At 36.1% G+C, this 20716-nt stretch overlaps 1 protein-coding gene across 1 annotated transcript; it reads left to right on the forward strand.

The window, feature by feature from the left end:
* Window positions 1-731: 731 nt before the first annotated feature.
* trim50 (tripartite motif containing 50) lies at window positions 732-13980 on the forward strand. Its single transcript, XM_018094261.2, has 7 exons — window positions 732-3355; window positions 6572-6985; window positions 8266-8361; window positions 11196-11426; window positions 12475-12497; window positions 12585-12709; window positions 13428-13980. Exons 2-7 carry the CDS (start codon window positions 6587-6589, stop codon window positions 13973-13975), a joined length of 1422 nt encoding a protein of 473 aa, XP_017949750.1. The 5' UTR covers window positions 732-3355; window positions 6572-6586; the 3' UTR covers window positions 13976-13980.
* The last annotated feature ends 6736 nt before the right edge of the window (window positions 13981-20716 follow it).

The following is a 20716-nucleotide window of genomic DNA, read 5'->3' on the forward strand; positions in this document are numbered from 1 at the left end:
TGGAATATTGTAGAATTGTTCAAAAATCTAAGCAAAGGTTCAACAGAGAGGTCAAATAAGAGAGGTGAAAGGGAGCACCGTTGTCCGGTACCTCTTTGTAGAAAAAAAAGGGGCTTGAGATCTCTCCTGCTGCCAGGACCTGAGCTTTGGGTAATGAATAGATAGTTTTTTTTAAGAGTTCAATACAATTCCCAATGAAACCAAAATAATTTAATGTATGAAATAGATTAGAAAATTAAGTCTAGGGGCTAATTTTATGGGGAACCTCCAAGGGATACAAGAATTTACTATTTTAGAACTTACTGACATTAACCCAAACAGGGGTATGATCTGATTATGTAAATTGACCTAGTTTAGATTCTGCTACCTTATTTAGCAGATCCTAAATCCTTAGATGACAAAAAGGGGTTAAAAAATCTCCATGTACCAGTCAGGTTAGTGGAATCGAAAAATTCAGTTCAAATTTTTGGTTTTCTATGGGTTGGTTTTAATAGATGCATATACTGTCTAGATACCATCTATGGGCCTCATTTAGGTCTCCCCCTTCTATTAGTTTTTTTTAAGTAATGTAATTACTCTTTCTGTTAATCATTTGAAATGATGAAATCGGATTTCTTCTCATTTGGACTGTATATTGAACAAAGATTCCAAGTTGCTCAGAAGAAAAGAACGTCTGGGGTATATCTACCCCAATTATCTTAATTAGATCTAAGTTTGTATTTAATAATATTGCAAATCCTGCAATCTTTTGGATAGTTGGAGAATACATCACCTCACCTACCCACTGTCTCCTCAACTTTTTTTCTTAATTTATCTGACAAATGGATCTCCTAAATTAAAACTATATTAATGGGGATAGTATTCTCGTTCCAAGAAATCATTTGTCTATTTTTGTATATTTATATGTGCACATATAAGCAGTAGAAGTGCATGTAGAAGTACATTTGTGGTCAAATTAAGTACATAACTGGTTAATGTAAATAGATACAAGAGTTAAAAAATAGAATAGTTATAGTCATGGCAGTTTGAATATAAAAGAGAAACAATAGTGAACAATAAGTAAGATAATAATTGATTATAAAATAATTCATTAAGCAAGTGAAGAGCAAGCAAAAAGCAAAACACAAATATTAAATGTATACTACCTCCTTTTTCCTTAACCTAAGAGAGTAAAATTTATCTCTGAAAGATAAACCTCACTTATAATGACTAGAAACTCACTTAATCACTGATGTAATCAAGTGGGATATTTAAAACGTTAAATTAGGCAGGAAAAACATTAAGAACATAGATTCTTCCTCTGAATTTTGGATATGGCTGTTGTAAGAAGATAGTTTCAATGGAGAATAAGATCTAGATTATTGTTTCTTGTCTATTTGGGTTTCCTAAAAGTGGAATTAGTGAAGGTTCCTGAGGAACATGTTGAAATTGAACTGAAATTTTCTTTTCTTGTAGACGTAGTTGACTGAGGCTGTTGTTTAAGTTCCAGTTTCATAATAAAATGAAAATTTATTTCATAATAAAGTGTTTAAATTAACTAGGGAATTTATAGTAAATGTAATTCCTTACTGGTGTAATGTTTGGCAGAACTTGGTAAAAGCCTTTTTTTTGTTTGACAAGAGGAAAATTTTAATTGTCTGACCTTCTAATTCCAAATGATTCAGTTTCTTGTATTCTTGTAGAATCTTTGCTTTCTCCAAATAGTCTAAAAACTTTGCAATCACTGTTCTAGGCTAGAGTGGTTTTTCTTTGGAAAGGTCATATTCTGTGTATTCTTTCAATTTTAATAGACTGTACTTCATTCAATAATCTAAGCCTGTTCACCAACCAGATGGTGATTAATTCTGCCAAAATGTTTGTATGTTTCAGGTATTTCCACAAAGCTCAGGTTATTTCTGCAGGACCTATCCTCACATTTTCAGATTTGTTTTGCAATTCTTTGACTTGAATTGCTTTTGTTTTGTTGTATTATTGAGATTTTCAAGTGGAAGGAAATCATCTTGTATCGCTGTTACCCTTTCCCCTAATATCTTTGTCATGTGATGTACAGTAATTTGGTTGGTTAACATCTCCAATTTGGACTGTAGCTTATTTATAGCTTTATTAATTGTGAGTTCAGTTGTAGATGTTATAAGATTGGCTACTACATTAGCCATTATCTGTTCCGACATGGGACATTATTGATGTGTTAAAGGCATATTAGATTAACTTTTTAAAACCATCGATATAGTTTGTCAGAGTTCATTTTATTCTGTTTCCCTTTTCCGTTTTCCATTCATTTTTGGCTTTAAGTTTAACTATTCTCCTTTTATTTTATAATATAACTGTTCGAGACCATTTGCCCTCTGTTTAATTAGTTAGAGTGTGAGCAGCAATTTAAAATGGTGGGCGCTAAAGCAAGGCTCCTCACGTCTCCCACTGTCAGCTGTGTGTATAAGGCTCAAATGATAGGAGTATCTGTGCCGCTCCAAAATATATTCTATTAATTTGATAAGCCAACAAGCAGTCTAAATAGCTATTGGGTTTTATAAAGTGCATAGCAAAAGTGTTGTCCTGCTATGCAATGTCGAGTCACCCTTTGAATGAATTAGGATGCCATATGGACAGCTTGAAAAGAGAGGTTTGCGGAGCCCAGTTCTACCTTAAGTCTAGGCACAATAACCGGAAGAGTCTTTACACATAGAATCCATCACTTCGAAAAGCAACAAGGGTTGCACGAAACTGTGACACTAAGGAGGTATGTATGTATAACTTTATTTATAAAGTACTGCAAGAATACGCAGAGCCATACAGTCTTACAATATACAAAATTATAAATACACAGAGAGCCATGTGATATGAGACACAGTAAAAAAAGGGGGTCCCTGCCCTGTAAAGCTTACAGTCTTTACAAAGTTGGGTTGGGAAATAGTTCCTATGAGCATTATGCTTCCTTTCAATCTGTGGAATAAGGTATGTCTGTGCAAAAAAAAACCATTTATATTTACTTTTGGAAGTTCAGGTGTTTATGCACCTTTTTTACATAAGCTCAACTGAATTAGCTTAAAGTGGGGTTATGTTTTCCCTCTAATCTCTGCTTTGTTGCTAGTGGAATGTCCTAGATTGTTTTTCCATGTGGAAGGTATGATAAATATTATAAAATACATATTTTATGTTTAGTTAGCCCTTAACGTCAGGGTATGAGTTGCATGTTGTTTTTAATTAAATGAACCATTGATGTCCTTTGTATTTCTAGTGTAAGTAAACTAAACACAGCAGTCACATGACTGACAGATAAGAAAGCAGCCGAGACAGCACAGAGTAGAACACAGCTTTTTCCACGAGAACACATTGGCAGCTCAGAAGAAGCCATCAGGTATGTACCTTAGAGCAGTAAATATAAAGATGTTAGAAGGGCAAAAGAATGTATCAAGAATAGCCTGTATACTTTTATGTTTTTTACCTACCGCTGTCTCACCTTTGGATATAAGCAAGTTGAAAGAATCGCAGGTGAAACCCAAACATTTATATCCAATCTTGTAGGCAATGGCCCTCACAGCAAATTTAAACACTACATTTTGAAGAAACACATTTATACATTTAAATAAGCTAACACTGCTTTTTGAAGAAACACATAAATAACTTAAATTTCACTAAATCGAATCACTTTGGTACTTAGCTGCTCACTGTATTCATTTAAACGTACAGTAGCCCTATAATAGACCAAGTATTATGTCTTAAACTACTGATGAAAGCTTGATGCTGCTTATCCATCTGTAAATTCACCTTTAAATGGCTGTGTGCGGGCTGCACTCAAACATGCTAACATTCAGCCTCGTAGTATCTATTGCTTGCATTGCTGTATCATTAAGATGCATAGGTAGCTGATCTATGAAAAAGATACAAATACATACATTTTTCTTGAACCTTAGATATTGATTACTATAAAATAGTTCTTTGGCAGTTGCCTGTATGTTGTGTTGTTAGTTTTTTCTGTTTGTGGCATGATGGGGAGGTCAGGGTTTTAGTAAAAGTAATTGGGAAAAATATAGTTTGTCTTGAAGCTACATGCAGTTTGGGTGTAGGCAGGGTTTTAAGAGCAATGATTTAGCTGCTATAATACTAGCAGTATTGTGAGCTTTGCAAAGTAAGCAGTTCTTTTGGTAAAGTTTTTAATATCATAAACAGTTTCTAGTGATATCACCACAGAAAAGAAACCATTTTGGGCTATTCACATAGCTTCTGTCTCAAATGACTTTTCCATTAAAAGACTTTGTACAAAAAAGAGCACAACAAAAAACAAATTTTTAAGTGATAAATATCTTATTTATTTAAAACTTTCTATAGTGTTGCTGTAAGATATAATGGTTTATGCTACCTCCGTGCAGGTGACAAAAAAAATGCTTTAGCTTTAGGAAAAAATATGCAAATAATTGTTTTCCACTCCAACATTTATCAGTAAATGTGTTAATCTGCATATAAAGAAAACAAGTTTTTGGAAAAGATTTCAGCCAAATGCTCACATTTTGAGAAGCCACTCAATTCTTTCTTATTAAGTCAATAAACAAACTTAATAAACATATCCAGTTAGAATAGATAAGGAGATTAACACTGAATGCGTATTCACACCGGTTATATTTTTGTATACATTTTAGCAATAAATTTCCAGATTGCCTAATAGAGCATGATGTCTGAAGTGTCCAAAATTCAAATGTGCTCCATTTTCTATTAAATGTACAAAAATAAAACAATTGTGACAGAGGGTATTTTAGTTGAGAATCTGAAAATGACAACTAAATTAACTTCTCAGTTCTCTCTGCTGGATATACAACAAACAAAAGGAAATCTAGATAAAGGTCTAACGGCTCAAGTTCTGACAGTATTAATACTAGCTTTATTTAATTACTGCAGCTGCTAGAATAGTTATTTTCTTAAATTGAAAAAATCCTCCACAATTTAAACAAATACTAAAACATTTAAAAGATCAATGTATATACATTTAAATTTACACATAAATTTGAATTCCAAAGCAAGAAAAATCAGAATCTACAACCTATAGCCCAAAGAGGGCAAATTTTCTGTTTCAAATGTAATAATTAAGATAAAAATGTAATAAAATAAAAATGATGCTATTGCTGAAAAGCACAAGCCAGCCCCCCCTCCGATCCCCACTCCTGCCACAAACCCTCCGCCGCTCCCCGCACCTGCCACAAACCCCCCAGCTCCCCGCACCTGCCACAAACCCCCCCGGCTCCCCGCACCTGCCATAAACCTCCCCGGCTCCCCGCTCCTGCCACAAACCCCCCCAGCTCCCCGCTTTTGCCACAAACCCTCCACCGCTCCCCGCACCTGCCGGGTCTGCATGTCACAGAGTTCTCCGGTCGCTGCATCGCCAAGGCAACCAGGCGCTCCTGCTGTATGCACATGTGCCGCCTACAGTCCCAAGTCGCCAAGTCTGGGTAGGAGCGTTGCATTATGGGAATCTTCTCTACCCTGCTCAGCGTTTTTTTTCCTGTTTAGCTTCTGATCATCTGAACAGGTGAAGTATGGGGAGACTTAAGGGCACTATTGAGAGAACTGAAGGTATGCCTGCAGCTTGAGATTAACTCTTTACTAGCCTTTCCTTCTCCTTTAAAGACATTAACAGAATCTGCCATCACAACATCACTAGGAAGGGCATTCCATGGGCAAAAGGACAATTGCTCAGGGCCCACCAGGACTGGGGGGTCCACCATCAGACTTTCATTTGCTATAATTTTTGAATGAAGCATCCCCAAAAATGGCAGACCCTTAATTTTAATTAGCTGGAAGAGTTCAACATTAACATTTATTTTACTTTCTATTAGAACAAATGTTGGGATATATTTTTAATAAAAAGCTGGACTTTGTTTATCTTTCCCACACGGTTGGTACAGGCTGGTATAATACCTGGACTTCATGTTTATTTCAGTATGCACAGACTTTTGTTCTATATTTCCTGCCTTGCTGTACTCAAATTCCCCTGCTTGAGGGTAGTCCTATAGAAAATTTATTGGAACACTGCTGTGGGCCCACTGGTACCTTAAAGCAGTTTTTTGTGCTTTTTTGGTTATTTAGCTTTTTGTTCAGCAGCTCTCCAGTTTGGAATTTCAGCAGCTGGTTGCTAGGGTCTTCTTTACTTTAACAACTATAAAAAGGTTTAAAGGAGAAACTGGAATACAAATAGTAAAGGGTCTAAATAGTAGCCTCACAGGGCACAAGTTTTTTTGCTTTTGGGATCAGTGGCCCCTTTTTGAAAGCTGAAAAGATGTAGAAGAGAATGGTGAAAAATCTATAAAAAATAAATAATGAGGACTAGGTTGCTAGAAATAGAGCATTCAATAACAAACAAAAAGTTAACTGAAAGCTTTACCACCCCTTTAAAAGATTGTAAGACATTTATTATCTTCTATTTATATCTTCTTCTTTTTTCTAAGTTGAAATATTAGAAATAACTTTTAAAAACAATTTTAGTATGCTGTACAGCAGTGTTTTGTTCAAGGATAGCAGAAGACACATTTACAATTAACTTTCACCATTGTTAACCTGAAATTTGTTGTGTGTTGCATTACAGGTCTGGGGAGCGGCGATGGCTAGTAACATTAGACATTTGGAGAACCAGTTGACATGCCCCATTTGCCTAGAAGTGTTTAAGGAACCTTTGATGTTACAGTGTGGACATTCCTTCTGCAAGGAGTGTTTGTGGGGTCTTATGGCAGAATCCAGAATTCACCTGCTATGCCCTGTGTGCCGACAGGCAGTGGACTGTAGTTCCTCTCCACCCAATGTGACTGTTAAGCATCTTATTGAGACTCTGCAGAAGCTGAATGAGGAACAAACTGCAGCCGAATCCTGCCAAAGTCACCATAATCCTTTGAGTTTGTACTGTGAACAAGATCAGAAAATTATTTGTGGCCTCTGTGGCACTATTGGTGAGCATCGTCAGCACCAAATCACACCACTCACCAGTGTATACAGCAGAATGAAGGTAAATATATATAGATCTTCCTATTAGATTAGAAAGTAAAATGCATTCTTCAAAATAATGTTATTTCTGTTTAATTTAAACTCATCAGAGCAAGACTTAAAGGGGATGAATTTTGCAGAGAATAAGATTTTGCCATTGTACTATCCACAAAAATATGATTTGGGCTGGCACAAATAGTACCCCACTATTTGCAAAAATAGAAAGAATATTGTTCCCATAAACACAGCTTATGTGCCCTAACATGTCCTTAGAACAACATTCTGTAATATATTTTTATAAATCCATTTGTGGAGGGATCTTGTTTGTGCCAACCAAGAAGTTTAGTTTTTTTTTAAGGACAATTTTGCCCCCTCTGCTGAAGGCTTAGGGAATGATTCAGTTAGATGAGAAAGACTCATTTCCTTATTCAACTCAATGAGAAAAACTTTTTTCAGTTAAAAATTAAAAAAATTAAAGTCCATAAGTTTTCATGAGAAACCATAAAATGAAGTTGGCTGTGGGTGCCCACTGATGGATCTTTGCCCTTTTCCTACCAGTACCTTAGAGGATAAGTAAGCCTTTTATTTTAAAACCCCCCAGAAAAACATACCTTTCTCCCGGCATGCAGATTTATTAATTTTTTTATTGCAAGCAGCTAAACAGCAGCTCTTTTACAGACTTTCTTGTCTAGCATGACGTTCTGCCCCTTTTGCTTTGTAAGTACTCATTCTCTCTCCAACGAGGTGCCTTCTGGGCATGCTCACCGCCTCTGTTCCAACTAAAATTAATCAGACATGCGCAGTAGGCACCTTTTTGATGTCATCATAATTGGAGAGGAGTGCCCAAAAAACAAGAGGGGGCGGAGCTTCATGATAGACAATGAACTCAGTAAAAGAGCTTTAGTTGAACTGGCTGTAATAAAGAAATGACATAAATCTGGATGCAGGGAGAAAAGTATGCTATTCTGTGGGCTGTACAGAGTAATTTTAAAGATTTTAAAACAAAGGTTTACTTATTCCTTAAAGCAGCCCTGCAAGAGACAAAAAAAGCAAGGAGTCTTACAATTTGCCATAGCTGTACAATTGGGAAAAAAAGGTTTACTACCTTAGTATTAGGTCTTAAAGATTGCATTAAGTCTTTTACTGTTTTTACTAATTAGGGTAAGGGTTCCCAGGATTTAACGATAGTATCATAGTTTGAAGCTGATATTGCAATTTAGTTTTGTTAGTAAGCAACAACACCTTAAATAAGAACATTTAAATATTTTTTCAAAGCTTACACTCTGACATACCATTTTACAGGAGGAGGTGTCTGCCTTGATTACAGAGGTGCAAAAAGAGAGGAAAAGCTTGGAGGAACATATCAGCAAACTCATTAACAACAAGACTCGCATTATAGTGAGTTACGGTTTTGTTATATTATCTTTTGGGAAACCTCTACAACCCTTACGGAAACGTCACATGAAACATTTTGTCAGCCATGTGAAATAGCCATATTTTTTTATTTGAGTGATTTGGCACCAAAAATGATATACACCTACACTTTCCAGTGTTTCCCATTTAAGTGAATGGGGGCAATTGGCATCAGTTATGGGTGCTTGTAAGCCAGTTGAAATACAGTAGACTAAAAAGTACCCTTTTTGACATTTGTCTTTGACTGCTGCTGCCATCAAGTAGAAAATACACCTCTCTGCTGTTTATCAGTGAAAGTCTGTCTGTTATTTTGGCTGCTGCTGTTTTTTGCTGATTACCATTGCCTACTATTACATTACCCTACACTCGTTAAGGGAATTAAGGGAGAGTTAAAGGAACAGTAACACAAAAAAATAAAAATGTTTTAAAATAATTAAAATATAATGTAATGTTGCCCTGCACTGGTAAAAGTTGTGTGTTTGCTTTAGAAAGACTACTGTAGTTAATAGAAATAGCTGTTGTGTAGCCATGGGGGCAGCCATTTAAATTGAAAAAAGGAGAAAAGGCACAGGTTACATAAGAAGATAACAGATAAACTGTGTAGAATACAATGGGAATCTATGCTACTTATCTGTTATCTGCTTAGTAACCTGTGCCTTTTCTCCTTTTTTCAATTTAAATGGCTGCCCCCATGGCTACACAGCAGGGTATTTATATAAACTGTAGTAGTGTTTATGAAGCAAACACACAACTTTTACCAGTGCAGGGCAATAGTACATAATATATAAATTATTTTTATACACCTTAATTTTTTGGTGTTACTGTTCCTTTAAGGGAATTTATAATGACATATACATACTGTGAATTAAAACTGATAATGCCACGTTGTTAATGTGCTCACCAGTATCCCCATGAGGTTCAAACGTTCAGCTAGTGGAAGAAGAATACCACAGAAATTTAGATGGGCAGATACAAGGCAAACTGACCAGAATAAAAAATGACTAAATTTATTATGGAAAAGGTGCTTTATTAAAGTCAACCACCTACAGTTTGCAGTGCTGTCTGCCAACAATGTTTCCTTTCTGCAACAATGTTGCCAAGTCACTGCAAAAAAGAGAAACTTACTCTCAGATTAGTGGAAGGGTTAATTAGCCTGTGTTAGAATATGAAGAGATGTTTCTGATATATATATATATATATACTGTATATATACATGAGTAACTAACTAATTATGCTTAATGAATTAAGTAAAAGTAGATATGCTTAAATGAATTCCATTCTTTTGTTCTGCTGGATACGACTTGCGTAGGGTGAGATCATTCTGTATTTTTTATTTATTGACACAAATACACACCCACCTACACACACCTTTGCACACAATGATTATACAGCTAGTCACACAGACAGACGTCCTTGGAGTGTGTCCTTCACAGGGGATAAGAGAGATATTTGTGACCATGCGGTTTGGAATAGATTGTTTATCCACTCTACTAACCTTAAAAGCTGAATTGTCAAATGCAGGTAAAAACAAAGGAATTTTTCAACCTCATCTGATGACAGCAATAATGTTATGATGTTCGATCAAAATTTTCAGTCCTGCAAAATCGATAAGACAACAGATATCCAAGAATTTTACCGATATTGGCCACCTCACCATGGGTCTCTCACCATTATCTTATGAAATGAATAATATTGGTGCGTGTATGGCTACCTTAATTGTTTGTGACCATGACCATGTAACCAAGCCCAAAACTTACAAATATTAATAGGTAATAATAATTCTGACGCTCTTTATTCACATTTGAATTTAGCAAATAATTAGAGCCATTCATTTTAATGAATATATACACGAGTAACTGCCACCTACTAATAAATAAAGTAGATATGCTTAAATCAGTTCAATTCTTTTTGTTCTGCTGGATAAGTGGGGTGAGAGTAGGGTGAGATCATTCTGTATTTTTTATTTATTGACACAAATACACACCCATCTACACACAGCTTTGCACACAATGATTATACAGCTAGTCACACTGACAGACATACGTCCTTGGAGAATGTCCTTTACAGAGGCTGAGATAAGATTTCATTAAATATTTGTGACCATGGACTATTTAACAAAAGTCTCAAACCCATGTTGTCTTTAACTTCCAGGTATAGTTCCTGTGTTTGGTTCCCTGCACCAAAAAAAATGCTTGTCATGGAAAAATCCCTGTCTCCCTGCTTTTTAAAACTACCCATCTGCACTAAAGGATGTTAAAGATTTGATATATATATTTCTTAAAATATAGATGTTATTGATATAAGAACGGTATTCTATTAGCTTCTCCTCTGCTTATCAGAACCAGAAAGTATAAAAATGAAACCAGTTTCATTTTTTGTTAAGTGCAAGAAATAAAAAATATAGACATTTATTTATTTAAAAAATAGGCAAAATGTATGTTTAGCTCAAGCCGCAATCATTAAGCTCATTGAAAAATGGTATATACTACCCTTTAAATTTCCCATTTTGTGCTGAAGATATTATTGCAGCTAATAACTGATGACTTGTGAACTTGAACAAAAAAAATGAATTAGTCAAACTTATTGTGCATGGAAAGCAGAGTAAACAGTTTTCATATTAAATCAAATACAAATAGATTATGCTAATTAATTGTTGCATAATGGATTTGAACATTAGCATATTTTTTTGTCAACATTCTGTGTACTGGGACTAAGTTTAGTTTTTTTTTGGGGTACAGGGCATAGATGATAGACATACTGCCATATTGACTAAAGTGAAAGATGTATGTTTATGCTGCATCTGTTTTCTCACCTAACAGAATGAGTCAGATGTCTTCCAACGCCTGATACGCAAAGAATTCCGAGAGCTGCAAAAATATATTGCAGAAGAAGAGGCTCATTTCCTACAGTCAGTAGCCAAGAAGGCTGCAGATATCAACAGCTCCATTGAAGCACAGCTTCAGAACAAAAATGAGATACTAAACATGGTGCAAGCAAGGGAGAGGGAGCTTGAAAGTCTTGGAAACGAGAACCACCTGCAGTTCATTCGAGTAAGGGATATAAATCATTGCCACTGATGTATGGAAACGAGTGATAAAAAGTAGTTCACTCAAATACAATGGAGCAGAGTATAGGTTGTCCCAAAAATGGGTGCGCTCACATTTTCCAGGCAGACCTACACTCTTCTGCGTGTACCTGCACTGAGGCTGATACTGTTGTTTTCAGTTATTCTTCGTAAGCATTGGAGTGCGTTTTTAATTTTCAATATTTTATGACTACTATTTGATCAGTCTTGAAAAGCCACGAAGAAGAAAAAGTCATCCTCGGCCTATAGTTGAGTCGGGTGCCATGGGTCCCTCCAGATGAAAATTCATCTTCATCTACCATCCTCACATTTCCCATTCTGCACTACACACTGCACTGCATATTCTATATTCTTTGTGGTTTAGCTTGGTTGCTGATTGAGCTAAGGGGGTAGTACTCTTATGGTATTATTGTTGATACCATATTGTTTTTGTTGACCCTCTTCTCCACTTACAGAGCTAGTTTACTGTTTTTCTTTGAAATAAATATTTAAAAACATATACCCCACTGATACCTCATGTAATTTTATTGGTAATTATTTTGATTATTGAAACTTAGCAGTAGCTGCTGCATTTCCCACCCTAGGCTTATACTCAAGTCAATAAGTTTTTCCAGTTTTCCTAGGTAAAATTAGGTACCTCAGCTTATATTGGGATCGGCTTATACTCGAGTATATACGGTTTGTTTCTTTGTCTCAGTTTTCCTGAATCATCGCAAAATGATGGCAATTTTTCCATTAACCATGCAAGTGTGTCCAGTGTTTTGTAACTTTTTGTAACTCACATGTCATACTTCAACTGTGTATACAGTAATTTTTACTTTATAATCCAGATTAATAAGCAAATCCCATATGCTAAGTCACACCCTGATAAACCTACCATAGAGCAAAATAAGAATACTTATTTTCATGTGATGAAAAGTAATGTTAATCTTTAGTTGATAAGACTTATTCTGTGCTCTAAAACTATTTCATATCATTCCACTTAAAATTATCTTATTTACTTTTGATTACAGAACTATGCCGTTGTGACTTCCAGGTAAGGGCTTTACAGTAAACTTTCTTAATGAGGATAATGGTAATGATAGTGTTTTTTGCAAGCATAATAAATCTTTATCGACTTAAGTTCCCAGGTCCCTCCTCCTGGTAGTAGTGATGCATCTTACAATGCAGTCTCTTTCAAGCCTGGGTTCCGACAAGACGACATCAAGCTCACAGTATGGAAGAGGCTACAAAGAAGGATTTTACCTGGTGAGGAACATCATGAGAATTAAATAATATTAAATAATTATTAGTAACTATGCGGTGCCACTATCATTTTGTGCTCCTAAAGCTACAAAATGTACCAACCACTCTTAAGATTCAGATTAACCCAATTTACCATTCTTAAAGATTCTCCTCAACAAATCTTCAGCCTCAAGCCCCCTTTAAGGCACTTCTTTAATTGCTTAGGGACAATTTTAAGAATTGCTTTAATACATTCAAACAATTTTATGTATGCCATTCTTATGTACAGAAGCATAGCTCTAACCTGAGCTGGGGAAGCCTTCCTGTGATGGTTTTGAGTTATTAAAATCTAGTGCCCATTGATCAGCAGCTATATATTGAACGGGGCGACACTTTTATAGTGACACACTAATTTGATCCACAGGCTTTATGCTGGCTTAATAATATAGGTTAGCTGTGGGGATATCTAACAAAACAACTTTAGGGCTGGATTTTATCCAATATATTATGTGGAAGGTCACATTGCACCTAATGCAACTGGGAAAGCCATACATATATGTACTAATTGTTTTTTTGGTTCAGTTTACTAATTTGGTGCCTCTTCACATGGGCTGCAGTCTTTTATGCTGTCCAAAAAGATAATAAACAATGTATCTGGGAGGTTCATATATTACAAGGCTAAAACTTCAGATTTTTCATTATGTTCTATATTTCAGCTGTCTATTACTTCTCATTTTCATAGCTCCAGAGATCTTAAAGCTGGACCCTCTTACTGCACATCCCTTTCTGCAGTTGTCTAAGGGAGACACTGTAGTGCAGTGCCGTTCACTCGCCAGTCGTCGAGGCAGCAGCCCTGAAAGCTTTGACTATAGCAGTTGTGTTCTTGCAACACGTGGATTCTCCACAGGCAAACATTACTGGGAAGTGATTGTTGGGACCAAACCAAAATGGAGAATTGGTGTTGTTAAGGGCACAGTTAGTCGTAAAGGTAAACTGATTCGAACACCTGAGGCAGGAGCGTGGTTAATTGGGCTCAAAGAGGGTCGAATTTATGAAGCATTCACAACCCCAAGTGTGTGTTTGCCCGTTACCAACCGGCCCCAGCGAATTGGTATTTTCTTGGATTATGAAAAAGGAGAACTAATCTTCTACAATGCTGACAGCCAAGATGAGCTCATACCATTATATGCCTTTCAAACAGAGTTCCAAGGGAAGCTATATCCTGTCCTTGATGTATGTTGGCAAGAAAGGGGATCCCACCCACAACCTCTTATATTGCCCCAAGTTTAAAGGGACAGTAACACCAAAAAATTAAAGTGTATAAAAGTAATTACTATATAATGTAATGCTGCCCTGTACTGGTACAACTGGTGTGTTTTTCTTAGAAAGACTACTATAGTTTATATAATAAAGCTTCTGTGTAGCCACGGGGGCAGCCATTTACAGGAGAATAGGCACAGGTTACTTAGCAGATAACAGATAAAACCCCATGATATTCTACAAAGCTTATCTGTTATCTGCTATGTGCCTGTGCCTTTTCTCCTTTTCCCAGCTTCAATGGCTGCCCCCGTGTTGACATAGCAGCTCATTTATATAAATTATAGTAGCGTTTCTGTTGCAAACTTACCAGTTTTACCAGCGCAGGGCAACTGTACATTATATTTTAATTACTTTAAAACACTTTCATTTTTTGGTGTTACTGTTCCTTTAACACAGGAAGAATTATAATTGTAAATATCACATTAAGTCACAATTACATGCAACATGCCCCAATAGCAACCTGGACCTTATCAATAAAAGAGACCAATATGCATATGAAGGTTTTCATCAATATAAGTTATAATATATGTAGTACATGAAAACTGGAATGGCTGAGTAAACTTCAAAATGCCGCACTTCTCATCGAAACAGCTTCTTAAGTTAAATTTCCCGGCATTTAAAAACTTCATGATATACATTGCCAGCATTGCTATGTGATCAGTTGGTGACGGCTGGAATATTGCCAATACATAAAAACTTGGGGCAATTCAAGCAACTAAGTCACCCATTGTAAACCTTTCTGATGAAGGTTACTTGTGGCAAGTGAACCTTGTTAAGGCTTAATTTTACATGCTGCATAGGACCTATCAGGTCATAATAGCTCTCTTATCTAGCAAATTTCCATCATTGATATGTGGAAAAAATAACAGGCTGGGGTTCTAATTTACTCTGGTTGCAGCTACTGTGGACTTGTGAATTACAAAAGGCAGTTAATGAGGCAAAACTATGTGGAGAGAACAAATAAAAGGGAAACAGACACAAAAGCCATCCCTTTTGTTTTCTATTTACTATAAGCACAGTGATATCCACAAGAGGGTAAAAATCACATAAGATTTAGAATACTGTATGCTTGTATATGCTCTAGCATGAAAATGATGAAAATGCTGATATCCACAATGCAGAGAACAGTAGAAATAGGATATAAAACAGGTGCCACTATACAGTCGGCTGTATGGACATTCATAGATTTAGAAAGTTTAATATTTGTGTCTATTTAATGTTTGATATTTTTATGAGCTAATTACAAATGCATGCTCAGTTTTGTTTTTGTTCTTGTGGGAATATAATCCAATAGAAGTATATATTTTCTGAAAGAAAGCTTACCAGTAAAATATGATTGACTAGCTTTTTTTAATTGTATTTCTATAAACAGTCACAAATAAAGTCCCATATGCAGAAAGTATATCTCTCATGATACAGGTGGGAGACTCCGTGTTGTTGACCAGTCTCCTGCATCCTGTGTGCTCTCAGTATCCTTTGCATATAAAATGCTAATTTGAATTTTTGTGCAGATGTGCATTAGAAGTGTAGATACATATCGTAGTCATTTATATTCAGTATAACCAGTTAAATAAAACTTTTACTGCACTGTATTTGAGCTGGCAAAGTAGAGCAAATTTCCTTTCCCCCATACATAATAAAAGGTACAAAGTCTGCCCATGAGCAAAAACCTATAGAAATCAATAAAATGTTTGCTTTTAAACACAGGACTAGTAAATGCCACCTTCTGACTGGTTGCTGTAGGTAACTGGACCTGTAGCAATCTATGTATCTTTTATTACATAATAAATTTCAGAGTAAACCTTCAGTCATGAAAAATCAGGACACTAAATGTATTGCTGCAGAGAAACTCACCTTTACAATAAATACAATAGGGCTCATTTATTGCTGCCCCTACAGCAAATGCAGGAGCATTTAGTGGTACAAAAGCACACAACTTAGTGCTCTTGCTCTTCTAGCTTGCAGCAGGGTGGTGCAGCACTCTGCATTTCATGCAAAAAGGCTCAAAGCACAGTGTTGGCTTACCACCTGTAAGCAGTATATACAGGGTACTAGTGCATCCTGTGTCACTAACTTTTGTGTCTGAATAATCCTGTCCCTCATGAATGCAGTGCTGACAAACACAGAAACTGTATTCATTAGGGGGATGCAGCTCTCTGCAGTCCATTTTAAAAGGAAGGATAAATAAACCCCAATGAATCAGGCAGTTTAAATTACTATCTGAAAATCTGATATTTAGAGCGCTAAAAAATAGAGGTAGTCAATCTCCAATAGACTCCACTGTAAGCAAATAATTCATTTTTTTCAGATTATATCCCTTTTCTCTGTAATAATTAAGCAGTACCTTTTACTTGATCCTAGCTAATTTGCATATTCCATATTGGCAGGAAAACAATTCTATTTGGTTTATTTCATGTTTAAATAATAGATCCCATACTACTAAATATTTATGCACAGACACCCACTTAAAGAGAGTATGCACCTTACTTGTACTTAATTGTACTGCTATTGCTTGGGTCACCACAAACACCTCAAACACAAATATTGCCAGAGGAGGGGCCTGGATAGTTGTTACCTTGTGATTATCTTGTTAAACAAGTACCATGAACTGCTCACAGTATTTAAAATAGCACCTGATAACAAGAGCTGATATAAATCTACTATAAGAATACATATGCACAAGAAAGTCATTGAATACTACCTAAAATCATACACTAACATTTATTCAAACTATTAAACAGATTATTTACTGAAGCATTGCAAAGTTAAAAAATAATTGACCAATATACAGTTTTCAAAAATTTTACTTTATTACTAGAATTTCAGTGTAATTGTGCCCAGCTCAATCAGAGATAATTGGGATTATTTATAAACATGGGCTGTAACCCATAGAACCAATCAGCAACTGATTTTTTTCCACCAGCTGACAGTTGAGCAGTGGTAACAAACATTTGATTGGTTACCATAGGTTACTGCCCAGGGGCAAATTTGCCAAGTGCTTATAAATGAGCCCCATGGTGTTGTGCTAGATAATAGTTTGTGTTGGTTTATAAATCACATGAAAATAGGCAAAACTTGCACCTGCAAGGGAAAGGGCGGCATAAAGTTGCATGTGATGAGGTTAATGTCAGATATCTTGAGGTGCAGCATTCAATAAAATCCCTTTACTTAATGGCTGGCCAAGGCAGGTGTTTAATTACAGGGCTCCTTTGCGCCAGCTCTAAATATGTCAATCAATAATAATGGGGGTGGGGCTTCTCTACACATGTGTATGTATTGTTTATAGGCAGACATTTTACAAGACAAGTTGTTTCATTTATTAACAAATGTGATTTCAAGAACAATTAAAATGCAGGGTTGTAAAAACAGATAAAAGATTATTCAAGGTATACAATTACAAATGTTATCCATTTATTAGGAAAAATACTAATTTCTTTTTTAGGGGCAATATTGTCTTTACTTCCAGTTAACTCTTCCAGTGCAACTTCCTAGCCAACCAAATTATTGTTTTACTGTCTTTTCAGTAACATTTCACAGAAGCCATTTCCGTTTTAATATTGAAACAGATTTTCAATTATATTCTGGATTTAGTTAATAAACAAGCTAAGAAATCTGATGTAAATTAAAAAATAAATAAATAAACATGTATATACAAATCTGAAATTAAAAGTTTTTCATATTATTTATTTGTGCACTAACTAATAAACCTCAGCCAAACATGGAGACTGCCAAGACTTCAAGGAGAAATGACACCAATACACCAGAAATGGGTAACAAAATAGTGGGCCTCGGGGACCAGTGGAGGAAACAGGGCTATGACAAGGGTAGGAGGGGAAGCCCCTTAGCCAAGTTTGGTACCAAGGGATTATAAACAATGTAGTCTAGTTAGTGACTGGTTTGGAAGTGAGCAAAGAGGCTGACCAGGGGTTGGAATAGAGGGTTGGTACCATTATCTTAGCAACCACCATAGCAGGGCCATTTGGAAGCCACTCTGGTTGTTAATAGTAGGTTAATAGTAAGGCTTCAGCTCTCCTCCTCTAACTCACTCGACCACCTCCTTCAGGAATTTACTTTACTTTGTTGGCTACTGGGCATGCTCAGTTCTTCTCAGGTCAGATTACTTATCACACCCTCCAGTCTAGCAATAAATGAAGAGGTGGCATTGCTGGTTCCCATAGAAAATCTGCTTTAGATGTTTGCTTCTATTTTTTTCCCCTGACCTCCTCTCCTGCCAGAGTCAGCTTAACCATTACAGTGGGTAATCAAAGCAGAACTTTTAATCAAAGGAAGTTCTGCCTGTGTAAGCCTGCATTCACAATGACATTTACTCTAAATAAGGGTCTTTGTGCACATGTGCTCTTTACAGATGTAAGTGTCACTGGTGATGTGTCATGTGGAAAAATGGCCACTGGATGAAAGCTGCTATTAGTTTTATGAAAATGTGATGGTGCTAGCGAACAGAGCGATACAATTGATGTGATTTGGGTGGGGGAGATGTGACCAACTTATATATACTGTAGAAAAATGTAGACTTTATGTGTCCTTTAAACTGTTTTCTTTCTATGAGACAAAAATACAGATTTACTAAAACTTTAATCATTTTTTTTATTTTTAAAAATTTGAATAAACTAATTTCCACAAATGTCTGACATTTACTAAAAAGCCTGAACTGAAAAAGTACATGCATGAAAGAGCCACAAAACTGCAACTTTTTTGAACTGTTGCACCAAAACCTCTACTTTTTCGAATTGTTGCACAAAAAACAAGTGTTAAAAAATCAAAAAAACCTCAGCTTCCAAGCAAATAAAGATCCTCCATGGGAGCGCAGTAACATCTGCCATTGATTTCTACATGATCTCGACAAATTTTAGCTGGTGAATTGTCGGCTTTAGATTTTTAGGGTTAATTACAAGCAAGAAAATTTTTTTCTCTGTGCACATTTTAAAAACAGGAAATTTAACTGAATTTGATAGTAAGCCCCATTGGGCAGGAACTGGTGTGAATGCTGAACAGTCTCTGTAAAGTTTAATGATTAAAAAAAATATTAAGCCACCAACACTGGTGGAGTCACATTTCTTTTTAAAAAAAAATGTAATTTGCATAGAATTTCAGTGTAGAATTTGCTGTTCAGACCGGGAAAGTTTTTCATGAATTGACGCCTCCATCAAAGAGGATACCTGCGTTAATTAGTCAGGATGTGTTGAACTGCTTTGAGCATTCTGTTTAATTAAGTTGTCGTTCTCAACACTATTGAATGCTTACTATCTGCATGCAATTTTTTTACTCTCTAGAAACAATTATTTCAGCTCAGAAAATAAATTATTAAATGTTTTTCACTGAGCATTACAGACCAGTAAATAATATCAGGGTATGATAAATCAGTCCCTAAATGTGCTTTTACAAAGTTGAAATAAGTGAAATAATAAGTAAATCTCCAGCTATTCCCCTCTTTCTACATTTAAATTATAAGAAGTTAATGGTTTTGCTCAATTAAAGACATACATGTGAATGTATATTAACTCCAGCTGGGAGGGCATTTATTATCAAAGCTGTGTTTGGGGCAGACATCGGGCATAGGGCAGGCACCCCAAAAGTAATTAAAATATAATGTACTGTTGCCCTGCACTGGTAAAAGTTGTGTGTGTGTTGCTGTGTATCCATGGGAGTAGCCATTCAATCTGGACATAAGGAGAAAAGGCACAGGTTAGATAGCAGATAACAAGCTCTGTAGAATACAATGGTGTTTTACAGAACTTATCTATTATCTGCTATGTTACCTATGCCATTTAGGGTGAAGACACACCGAGCTTTGTTGCGGCTACGAAAATACAATACAGTAATGATCATTTACTATTAATTGTCTCTATATGTGTTTTAGCAGAGGTAATTCTCAGTATTGTCTATGGCAGGGTATTGTCTGGTGTTTATTAGCCATTACAAGTAGCTTGCCCTTAGCCATATTTCAGTTTGAATAGCTACCCCCATGGATACACAGTGGCATTATACATATAAACCAGTGTTCACCAACCAGTGGCTCGTGAGCAACATGTTGCTCCCCAACCCCTTGGATGTCGCTTCCCGTGGCCTCAAAACAGGTGCTCATTGTTTAATTTCTGGTAAGGAGGCAAGTTTTGGTTGTATAAAAGCCAAGTATAATGCCAAACAGAGCGTTGTGTAGGCTGCTTGTCCACATAGGGGCTATTAAGTAGCCAATTATAGCTTTTCCTGTCACCTCCAGGAACCATTTCCATGCTTGTGTTGCTCCCCAACACTTTTTCCACTTAAATGTGGCTTACGAGTATAAAAGGTTGGGGATCCCTGATATAAACTATAATAGTCTTTCTGAAGCAAACCCATAACGTTTACCAGTACAGGGAAGCAGTATAATATATTTTAATTACTTGGATACACTTTCATTTTTTGGTGGTACTGTTCCTTTAAATCAGAGTTCAATTTCAGTATTCTTTTAACCAGCCAGGCGGCAACTTTAGGCATGGAAAAATTATTTAGCTAAGAATTTAAGGAATCATCTAGTTTTAAAGTTTGAGTTTGACTTTTTTTTGCCTTAGGCATAGAGGCGGGGCAGACAATAACTTTAACTTTCCATTCAGCACTTCCTAGATGTCACTGCACTCCTCACTCTCCCCCTCTCTCCTTACCATCTAATTGTGTAACCAGTGCATGGGTTTGAGCATCTGGCCCTCAATTCAA

The sequence above is a fragment of the Xenopus tropicalis genome, chromosome 5 (assembly GCF_000004195.4).
Source record: "Xenopus tropicalis strain Nigerian chromosome 5, UCB_Xtro_10.0, whole genome shotgun sequence".
Taxonomy (NCBI): Eukaryota; Metazoa; Chordata; class Amphibia; order Anura; family Pipidae; genus Xenopus; species Xenopus tropicalis.